This window comes from Otolemur garnettii, unplaced genomic scaffold (genome assembly GCF_000181295.1).
Source record: "Otolemur garnettii isolate 467f Iridium unplaced genomic scaffold, OtoGar3 scaffold00018, whole genome shotgun sequence".
Lineage (NCBI taxonomy): Eukaryota > Metazoa > Chordata > Mammalia > Primates > Galagidae > Otolemur > Otolemur garnettii.
Genome location: NW_003852413.1, coordinates 20,395,201 through 20,405,450, shown reverse-complemented (window position 1 = coordinate 20,405,450; position 10,250 = coordinate 20,395,201). Strand labels below are relative to the sequence as shown.

The 10,250-nt window shown below is 52.2% G+C and overlaps 2 protein-coding genes across 9 annotated transcripts in view; one reads left to right on the top strand and one right to left on the bottom strand.

Annotated features, from left to right (window-relative positions):
* The first annotated feature begins 1,703 nt into the window (after positions 1-1,703).
* On the top strand, positions 1,704-7,276 carry G6PC3 (glucose-6-phosphatase catalytic subunit 3). 3 transcript variants are annotated; one of them, XM_023511013.1, is made up of 7 exons: positions 1,717-2,167; positions 5,117-5,223; positions 5,623-5,713; positions 5,912-6,030; positions 6,244-6,385; positions 6,619-6,757; positions 7,179-7,276. In XM_023511013.1, exons 1-7 carry the CDS (start codon positions 1,950-1,952, stop codon positions 7,254-7,256), a joined length of 894 nt encoding a protein of 297 aa, XP_023366781.1. In that variant the 5' UTR covers positions 1,717-1,949; the 3' UTR covers positions 7,257-7,276. The 3 variants fall into 3 exon arrangements, with proteins under 3 accessions (XP_003786332.1, XP_023366781.1, XP_023366782.1); XM_003786284.2 differs by having other exon boundaries at positions 1,704-2,167; positions 6,619-7,276; XM_023511014.1 differs by lacking the exons at positions 5,912-6,030; positions 7,179-7,276 and having other exon boundaries at positions 1,747-2,167; positions 6,619-6,648.
* A 1,862-nt stretch (positions 7,277-9,138) lies between these two features.
* Positions 9,139-10,250, bottom strand: part of HDAC5 (histone deacetylase 5) — a 39,760-nt gene continuing 38,648 nt past the window's right edge. For all 6 annotated transcript variants that reach the window (XM_012803118.2, XM_003786283.3, XM_023511012.1 and 3 more), the window contains 4 exons: positions 10,011-10,144; positions 9,643-9,727; positions 9,347-9,512; positions 9,139-9,260 (listed from right to left, as the gene is read on the bottom strand). In XM_012803118.2, the coding sequence (XP_012658572.1) occupies positions 9,221-9,260; positions 9,347-9,512; positions 9,643-9,727; positions 10,011-10,144 (425 nt within the window). In that variant the 3' untranslated portion in view covers positions 9,139-9,220. The remainder of the gene's footprint in view (positions 9,261-9,346; positions 9,513-9,642; positions 9,728-10,010; positions 10,145-10,250) is intronic.

Genomic DNA, 10,250 nt, shown 5'->3' with positions numbered 1-10,250 from the left:
AAAAAAAAAAAAAGAAAGCAAGCCCTTCTCTAAGGAAGAAAAAAATCTCAACTGAGAAGACCTAAAGTAATTGATTAGTGGCAACTGAAGGTGGGCAAGTTGCAGGCAGAGGGAACTGCTTGTGGCGGGACTCCTAAGGAGACAGGGTTTTTTTGTTTTGTTTTGTTTTTTGCAGTTTTTGGCCCAGGGCCAGGTTTGAATGCACCATCTCCGGTATGTGGGGTGCAAGCGCCCTACTCCTTTGAGCCACTTGCCCTGCCCAGGAGAGAGATTTTGGCAATTTCAGGAAACACAAATTAGCTCAGAAATAACATGAAGTAGAGTAGGGAGACTAGATTCTTGAACTTTGAAGCTAGAGCCAGGTATTTTGTAAGAAAAGTAAGCTTTCTCCTTGGGTGACTGAAAAACATTTAGCAAGGGAGTGAACTGAGATTTATATCTAGCTTCCCTCACCCTCACCTTTTATTTATTTATTTATTTATTTATTGCAGTTGTCATTGCTGTTTTGGCTGGCCACGGTTGGGTTCAAACCCTCCAATTCTCGGTATATGGGGCTGGCGCCCTACCCACTGAGCACAGGCGCCACCCACCCCCACCTTTTAATTAGTGAAGTCAATCTCTTTCCAAAAAGAATCCAGATTTACACTCTCATGTTTATCCAACCATCAGAAAACTCTTCAGGAACAAAGCTGCTAGGTGGGGCACGATGGCAGTGGCTCACGCCTATAATCCCAGCACTCTGGGAGGCCGAGGTGGGTGGATTGCCAGAGCTCAGGAGTTCCAGAGCAGCCTGAGCTAGGCAAGATTTCGTCTCTAAAACTAGCTGGGCATTGTGGCTGGCATCTGTCGATCCAGGTACTCAGGAGGTTGAGGCAAGAGAATTGCTTAAGCCGGAGAGTTTGAAGTTGCTGTGAGCTGTGACACCAAGGCACTCTACCTAGGGCGACAAAGTGAGACTGTCTTCAAAAACAAAACAAAGTTGCTTGAGTTAGAAGAAAATGAGGAGCAACTTCAACAGTCTTCTAGGCAGGTCCTTGCCTTGAATAGCTGAGATACCTGTGTATGTTCCTCCAGATGATTACTACAAACTTCGTTGCAATGTGTACCCTTTTTCTTACCATATCAACACTGTTTATCTGTCCAGCTGGGTTTTGCACAGTGGGAGGATAGAAGAGCAAAGGAGGAGGCAAGGTTAGAACTGAGAGGAAGTATGACTTAGTGCTGTATGTGAAAATTTGCGTCTTTAGGGAAGATCCGTCAAAATCAAGAGTCTTTTCTGCCAGGCTCAAAATTAACAGCGGATAAATTAGAGCGGGAGTCTCTTGGTCTGAGGGGGGAAGGCGAATAGATTTGCAATATGCAAATTTAGGGTCCAGCTTCAGCTCTCAGAAGGAGTGTGCGTAGCCTTCAGCCTTCTCTCCAAGAGATCTCAGGTTTTTTGTTTGTTTACTTTGGTTTTGGTGGATAGCAGCAGTACGGGAGAAGACAGGTCGGTCTGGAAGGAATCCTTGGCCCTGGAGATTACACATCCGGCTTCGCAGCAGCAGAGCAAAACCCCTGGGCGCTCTGCCGACCCGCTGCTTAGCTCATCCCCTGACCCGGAACAGCAGCCGGTGCAGCCAGTACGCCAGCTGCCCACGTGCCGGCAACAGCAGCCACGTGGGCCCTGAGGAAACGCCTTCGCAAAGGTTTGTCCCCTGCGCTGTCCAGTAGGGAGGAACGCTGGGGACCAGCGCCGGTGGAAACCGTAGCGGCAAGACGCCGGACTCGCGCGAGCCGGAGCTGGCAGGGGGCGGGGCTCGGCGCCGACTGCTGGGGGGCAAGGGGGCGGGGTCTGAGGCAAGAAAGGGTGGGCTTTGGAGGGCGGCTGATCGCCACTTCGTAGTTGCCTACACTCCTCGGCTTCAACCCTACAGCAAACCCGGGCCCCGGCGGCCCTTGGGGTAACCATGGAGTCCACACTGGGCGCAGGCATCGCGATGGCTGAGGCGCTGCAGAACCAGCTACCCTGGCTGGAGAACGTGTGGCTCTGGGTCACCTTTCTGGGAGATCCCAAGATCCTCTTTCTGTTCTACTTTCCCGTGGCCTACTACGCCTCTCGCCGCGTGGGCATCGCGGTGCTCTGGATCAGCCTCATCACCGAGTGGCTCAACCTGGTCTTCAAGTGGTGAGACAGCGAAGCCTTCCGGCACCCTGGTCCCCCATCCCCAAGGGCCCTGAGTCCTGTGTAAGCCTTAGTCTCTCTCAGCAGCAAAGGCCTTCCCACCCCTACTCTGTAGTCCATGATTTTCCCCTCTGAGCATCTTTGTGTATCTTGGATTCAGACCTCAGTTCACCCATCCTATTCTTTAGACCAGTGTTCATCAAAGTGGCCTAATCAGAGAAATCACCTATGGTGTATGTTTGAAATGCATTCTATCCGCACTTCAACCCTACTGATTTAGAAACTCCAGTGGAGGAGTTGGTAATCTGTATATTAAGTAGCTGAAAGTCCTACTTTCTGACTTACTCTTTCATTAATCTATTGACTCATTTGACATAATTTTTAAGAAGCATGCTTTGTGCCAGGTATCACACTAACTGCTAAATTCAGAGGAGCCTTGAATATTAAAGTGTGGTCTTTGGACCATGCACTTGAAAGCTTGCTAGAAATGCAGAATCTCTTAGCTGGGCCTTGTGGAGGGCACCTGTAGTCCCAGCTACTTGGGAGGCTGAGGCAAGAGAATTGCTTAAGCCCAAGAGTTTGAGGTTGCTGTGAGCTGTGTCGATGCGGCACTCTACCCAGGGTGACCAAGTGAGACTCTGTCTTAAAAAAAAAAGAAAAGAAAAGAAAAAGAAATGCAGTCTCACCCAGGACCACAGCTACTGAATCAGAATCAGCATTTTAACTGGGTCCCAAAGTGTTTTGTGTGCCCAGTAAAGTTTGAAAAGCAGAGGGCTAAAGCACTGCCTTCCAAGGAACATTTGTCTTTTTTTTTTTTTCCAGACAGAGTCTCACTATGCTACCCTCAGTAGAGTGACATGGCATCACAGCAACCTCTAACTCTTGGGCTTAAGCGATTTTCTTGCCTCAGCCTCCCAAGTAGCTGGGACTGCAGGTGCCCCGCTATTTTTTGTTGTTGCGGTTGTCATTGTTGTTCAGCTGGCCTGGGCCGGTTTGAACCTGCCAGCTTCGATATATGTGGCTGGCACAGTAACCACTGTGCCACGGGCACCGAGCCAGGAACACTTTATCTTTTTTCCCCTTCATTCACTAGTAGGCTCTTCATACTGAGACGTAGAAGCCAAGAATTCCAGGCAAGTGAGTGGAGGCCATTTGGCCTGCTGAGCTTATCTCTTTGTGCCACCTGTTCTGTCTCTCATAGCCCTGAAGGGAGCTATGCTTCCACCTGGGCAGACAGCCACACCTCCCTGCACCTCAGCCTCAGGCTATGTTGCCAGCTTCCCAACCTCGGAGAAGAAAGGGAGTTTCATAGGGTTCACTTGAATGAGCCAGAATGATTTGCTAAAAAACAACACAGGAGTTACTTCCCTTCCACTCTTCTCTGCAAGGGCTTCATCTCTACTGTAATAGAAAAAGCAGTTGTTTTATCATTTCCTTCTTGCCTAATTGCCCTTTGCTGTGTGTACTCTTCCTCCCTCAGAATCTGTAGAGAGGAAGAGTACACACAGCAAGCTTCCCTCTTGTCCTGTTCCCGTACAGGTCACACCCTTCTTGATAGACAACGTTAATGCTGCCTCAGTAACAAAGACCTTATTCACTTTCTGAGTTGGCCCTTTATGTATACTAGGTATACTAGGTTCAGTTTTGGAAGGGAGAGGAAGTCCCTTCTGGATCTCCCTCCTGGGTACTCGGCTTCTTGCCAGCATCCTTTCTGCTGTTTCACCTTCTCTTTTGGCCCCCGCCTCTTCAGTGTGTGGTTACTCAGGGCACAGCTAAGCACCTGCTAGCTAGGCTAGGGGATTTTGAAATTTTTGTCTTCCTTATTGTCTAAGCCTCCTCTGTCCATTCCTCACTCCCATTTTCATAAGAGGCTTACCTAAATAATTCAGCTGTGGAACCTAGCACTTTGGGAGGCTGAGGTGGAAAGATTGCTTAAGGCTAGGAGTTCAAGACCAGCCTGAGCAAAAGCAAGACCCATCTCTACTAAAAATAGAAAAATTAGCCGGGGGTGGTGGTACACACCTATAGTCCCAGTTATTTAAGAGGCTGAGGCAGGAGGATAGCTTGAGCCCAGGAGTTTTTTTGTTTTGTTTTGTTTTAAGCCCAGGAATTGGAGGTTGCTGTGAGCTATGATGATGCCACAGCACTCTAGCCTGGGTAACAGAGTGAGACTCTGTCTCAAATAATAAGCGCCTGTGGCTCAGTGAGTAGTGTGCCGGCTCCATATACCGAGGGTGGTGGGTTCAAACCCAGCCTCAGCCAAACTGCAACAACAACAACAAAAATAGCCGGGCATTGTGGCAGGTACCTATAGTCCCAGCTACTCAGGAGGCTGAGGCAAGAGAATCACCTAAGCCCAGGAATTGGAGATTGCTGTGAGCTGTGACGCTACGGCACTCTACTGAGGGCGATAAGGTGAGACTCTATCTCTAAAAAAAAAATAATAGCAATTCTGGCCAGGTGAGGTAAATCTTGCCTGTAATCCTAGCACTCTGGGAAGCAAAGGCAGGTGGAGCTTGAGCTTAGGAGTTCAAGACCAGTCTCAGCAAAAGCTAGACCCCATCTCTAAAAATAGCCAGGCGTTGTGGTGGGTGCCTATAGTCCCAGCTACTTGGGAGGTTGAGGCAAGAGGATGGCTTGACCAAGAGTTTGAGGTTGTTGTGTGCTATGACCCTGTGGCACTCTACGGAGGGTGAGACTCTTATCTGAAATAATAATAATAATAATAATTCAGGTATCAGTAATTCAGGCTGAAATTGAGGACATGGAGAGGGGGTTGGCAGGTAGGTCAGTGAGGGCCTGGGAGGGAAACAGATGAGAAGGAAAGAGCTGACCCTGCAGTAAGAGGGGTTAGAGTGACTCATATGCCTTAGAGTGCACACAAACATATGCTCACCACCATCTCTTGCCTCCGTTACCACCTCTAGTCACCTTGCGTTTGTTCTCTTCCAGGTTTCTGTTTGGAGACAGGCCCTTTTGGTGGGTCCATGAGTCTGGGTACTACAGCCAGGCTCCAGCCCAGGTTCACCAGTTCCCCTCTTCTTGTGAAACTGGTCCAGGTGGGGAGCCGCAAACCTCCTCCTTTTCCCTCTGTAGTTAGGGTTCAAGTGAGCATTGCAGAGTACTTTTCAGCCAGAGGTCCAGCCTCCCAGTTACTGGCCCAGAGAACAAAGAAACCCCAGGAACACCAAGTTGAGTTCTGGGAGGAAGGTACCCCATGCCCCGTGTCAGCTGCTCACCTTGTGCTGAGTAGAGCCAAGAGACACAGGTCAGGACAGAAGCCTGAGAGCAGTGGCAACAAATGGGGATGAAAAAGGCTTCAGGGCAGAGTGAACTGTGCATCAGTGTTAGGGGATGCTCCCTTCTCAGCTGGGGGAAGTAGCTATGCGGCAGAATCACCAGGGGCACCTGGTTTCCCCCTCCGTTCTCTCACCATGAGCTTCTGGATTCCTCGGCAGGCAGCCCTTCGGGACACTGCATGATCACAGGTGCAGCCCTCTGGCCCATAATGACAGCCCTCTCTTCCCAGGTGGCCACTCGAACCCGCAGGTATACACTTGGCATTGCCCACCATTGGGAGCAGGGGAGGTGGCACCCTGGACCCAAAAGACCTAGCGGCATGGCAGCCTGGGTGCTGGAGTTCTGGGGACCCTGAGGTATTTGGTCAAACCACAAAGTGCCGGGGTGCTGAGGGAAGCCAGGCTGTATATGTGTACCCCCTGAGCCATTTGCCTCTCTTCTTTCTAGCCGCTGGGTAAGGGTAATGCCTAGCCTGGCTTATTGCACCTTCCTCCTGGCGGTTGGCCTATCCCGGGTCTTTATCTTGGCGCATTTCCCTCACCAGGTGTTGGCTGGCCTAATAACTGGTGAGCAACTGGGGCAACAGGGTGGGCTGAGAAGGGTGCTTTTGGCAGCAGGAAGACCAGTCTAGGATCTTCCCAGCATTCCTAGCTTCTATAGAACCAACCCAAAGCTCCCCTTTTTATTCCAATCTGTTCTCTTTCCAAGCTGCACTACATCAGGGTGGGAGGTCATAATCCTCTAATTCTTTGAAGCTGCTGCTCACTCCATTCCCCTAGGTGCTGTCCTAGGCTGGCTGATGGCTCCCCGGGTACCCATGGAGCGGGAGCTAAGCTTCTATGGATTGACAGCACTGGCCCTCATGCTGGGTGCCAGCCTCATCTATTGGACCCTATTTACACTGGGCCTGGATCTTTCTTGGTAAGCTTGCTTTGAAGCCTGGGTAGGCTAGGGCAGGTCCTGTCCCCCTGTACCTAGCCTGGTTGGTCTCTGGTTCGTTGTAGTTAAAAAAAGGATCCATTACATGTCCACAAACATAGACCCACCTAGGGACAAAGTAGAACCTGTGAATGGGCTCCAAAGGGCAGATGGTTAGGAGTCAGTGGCCCTCTAGGTTCCAGTCTTTCCTGGCAAGGACTTTTCTTCCCCCACAGGTCCATCAGCTTAGCCTCCAAGTGGTGTGAGCGGCCCGAGTGGGTTCATGTGGACAGCCGGCCCTTTGCCTCCCTGAGCCGTGACTCAGGGGCTGCCCTGGGTCTGGGCATCGCCCTGCACTCTCCCTGTTATGCCCAGGTACGGCGGGCACAGTTGGGAAATGGCCAGAAGATAGCTTGCCTTGTGCTAGCCTTGGGGCTCCTGGGACCCCTGGACTGGCTGGGCCACCCTCCTCAGATCAGCCTCTTCTACATCTTCAATTTCCTTAAGTATACCCTCTGGCCATGCCTGGTCCTAGCCCTTGTGCCCTGGGCAGTACACATGCTCAGCGCCCAGGAAACACCACTCATCCGTTCCTCCTGACTTCTCATGCTTACTTTTGTCCTTTCCCTCCCAACACTCTGAGACTACCACACTTAAGAGGCAACTACACTCCCTTCCATCCCCAAGCAGGCCCTGTTCACCCTAAGTTTCCTGCTTCCCCCACCACTTGGTCTTAGCTGCAAAGAAGGACCTTCTTTCTCCTGCAGAGACTAGTCCTATTGCCTTTCTTCTTAAGGCCCCCAAGAACAAAGGCAACAGCAAGACCAGCAGCTTCCTACAGCACTGTGAGGGGCAGCCGGGGCAGCCCCAATAAAGCCCTTGAACACTTCTGGATTCCTTTCTTACCTATGTATACATCTCCACTGAACCTGCCTACATGTGTACAAGTGGAAGCCCTGCCAAGCTGCCTGTCAGCACCCCTTCCAGCCCCGTTTCTACAGAGGCAGAGGAAAGGGATGGGCTGTGAACTCAGGTGAGACCTCTCAGGCCTATGTCCCCTCCCCACTCACTGCCACCTAGGCCTCATGGGAGGTCCCATTAGATGGTGTAGCTACATTCAGTGAAACCTACAGGAAAGCTCTCCCACCCCAGTGTCCTGTTCCCTAAGTCGACTTTTAGTCCAGGGGCTGGAAAAGAGAATTGTTTTCTTGGCTAGAAGTAAGGAGGAGAACCTCTACTCCATTTGGGAGCCCAGAGAATAGACACATTGGCCTCAGAAGGCACTGCCAGAAACAAGTTTATTTACACAAAGACACACAATGTAATGGGTTACAAAATCCTTAACTGAAATCCATATTCAGGGAGACAAAGCAAGGAGTGGGTTTACATGAGAACCAGACCAGCCACAGGGAGTGCATGAGGAAGGGCCCTAGGGCCTGGGGCTCAGTGTGGGGAGGCCTGGTACACGGCCTAGCCCCAACCCCATCCTCCAGGAGGATCTAGAACACACAACATACAAGTGCACAATGGTGGTGGGACTCCTGTCCCTCCCCGGCTCCCTCAGTCCTGTTCAGGCCCCCATTGAGATAATAAATATGTAAACATGTTGGTGGGGCCCTGGGGATGGGAGGAGAGAAAGTATATGTGATATTAGGGAGAAGAGGAGGAAGAGTTAGCCCCCTAGGAGCTACTTCCCATCTTTGGTTTCATACGGGCTGGACAGCATTCCCTGGAAGCCTTGTGGGCCCTCAGCCACTGCAGAAGGCTATGCAGGCCTCCTGGAAAGTAGAAGGGGCACCACCCAGCCCCCACCTGGACTTAGTTCCTTTGGGCTGGTTGTCAGCAAAGGGAGCCTAGGAAGAATGGAAGCTCCAGCTGAGGGCTAACTTCTAGGACCCTGGGTTCTGGTCTTGCCCTTCTAGAACCTCCATTCTCACCATCCCCAAGCTTCAAAGCAAAAGGCTCCAGGAGGGTGTTGAACCACTGCCTTTTCTATCTGCAGCATGCTAGATGGCTGGGGGAATCTGGTCCTAAACAACACGGGGGCCCTCACCAGCCTGGAGCCCCCGTCCAGGGACCACCTTCTGCCCCTCTCTAGGCAGTGCCAACAGAGTAAGGTGGGAAGCAAGCCTGGTTTTGTGGCTCCCCCGGTGCCTCCCTCTCCACACACTTCCACCCTCTCAGCTCCTGGGAAGGAGAAACAGGCCCTGAGGAGTGTGAGGCAAGACAGCCCTGCTCACAGACCTCTGGCCCACATACAGGGCACCAGCCTTCTGTTGGTGCTGAAGCCAAGAAAAAGGAGGAAAAGAGGGAGGACAGAAAAGAGGGAGAGGGTAGAGAACCTTAGGGTGGGAGTCCAACTCCCCTCCACTCTTCATTGGAGATGGTGGTGGCCCTCCACATCCTCCCCTGAGACTGGAGAGGGGAGGAGGATGAAATTAAGGCATTTTCCCCCAAGTCAGCAGAAACCAAGGCACCAACTTACTGTTTTCTCCTCACCTGGGAGGCCCTAGAACTGAAGGGTACTGTCTGGGCCCCAAGCCCACCTTAGGCTGGCCCACGCTTCAAGGGGGAAAGGATAGAATGCAGGAAAGTGGACCCAGGGTACAACATGGGGCAGGGGCTGGGAAGAGCACCCCCACCCCCACAGAGGGAGCACACTTCTAGAGTTGAGATGGGGGCCACAGGGCAGAGGGCCTGAGGCAGCTTAAAGGAGCAGGAGGGGCAAGGCTGAGAGACCCACACAGCACACGTTGTTGAATGTGTGACTTTTTGTTTTTAATAGAAAAAATAAACAAAATCACAATGATGGAGCCCAAAGGGATAGGGGCCAGGGTGTCACAGGACAGGCTCCTGCTCCATGGGCTCCTCTGCCGGCCTGTGGGGACAAGCACAGGGAAAGGACATTGAACAAGGGTCACTAGCCTGAGCAAGGGCACAGTAGTGGGGGAAGGGGGGGCTCACCTGGGGCTGTGCTCCCGGGCTGCAGCAGCCTGGGCCTGCTCAGCCCCCACCGACAGCAAGGCCATGGCGCTCACAGTCTCGGCCTCCTCAGTCTCACCTGCCTGGGCCTCCCGCAGGGAACGGCCTAGACCAGCAGCAAACCTCTGCACACAGCTCCAGTGTTTGCCTATGGAAGAGGGATGGGCAGGGGTAAGCAGGGCAGACAAGCCCCCTGTGCACAGCCAGCTCTGATGCTCCCACAAGCACTGCCCCCTCAGCAGGCTGAGTTCTGAGCCCCTCCACCTGTCCCCACGCACTCTGGATCTCGATGACTTTTTCTAGCGTGGCCACTGCATTGATGTTGGGCTTTTGCTGTAAGACTGTCTCATCCAAGGGCTGTAGCTGGCAAGGGAAAGAAAAGGCGGCTCAGAGTGGAGAGTGGGCTGGTAATGCCTGCCCCTCCAACTGCCCCCATTCAGCACCAGACGTCCCTCATGACAGGGGCATGCATAGCTTTTGTAGAGGAACCCCTACTCAGAGCCTTCCTGGCCACCAGGAAAACCTTCCCAAGGGATCCAAGCTTTGCTCCAAGTCCTACTTGACCCCAAGAAAGGGGATCTCCCTTGATGACCATTCACCTCCCAGCCTGCTGTCCCACCTCCCAGCCCCTTCCTCCACCCCTCACCTCTACACTGAGCAGAGCTGAGACACAGGCCTCAGAGGCATCACAGATGGCGGTCAAGTCGTGGCCTCCCTCTAGGGCCAGCACCACCCGGCCCCCTGCCAGTGTCATCAACTGCCTGGTCAAGTGGCCAAAACCTTTGGGAATGTGTGAAGGGAGAAAGATGAAAAGATAAAAAATAATTCAAGAGACAATGGGAAAGGAGACAAAAACACAAGAGATAGGACAAATAGCATAAAATAA

What these genes read in the sequence shown, in the direction of transcription:
- G6PC3 (XM_003786284.2), top strand. Translation starts at nt 1,950, where the DNA reads ATGGAGTCCACACTGGGCGCAGGCATCGCGATGGCTGAGGCGCTGCAG. An exon ending in CTCAACCTGGTCTTCAAGTG is followed by an intron (nt 2,168 to 5,116) that starts GTGAGACAGCGA and finishes GTTCTCTTCCAG; the next exon opens with GTTTCTGTTTGGAGACAGGC. An exon ending in GTTGGCTGGCCTAATAACTG is followed by an intron (nt 6,031 to 6,243) that starts GTGAGCAACTGG and finishes CCATTCCCCTAG; the next exon opens with GTGCTGTCCTAGGCTGGCTG.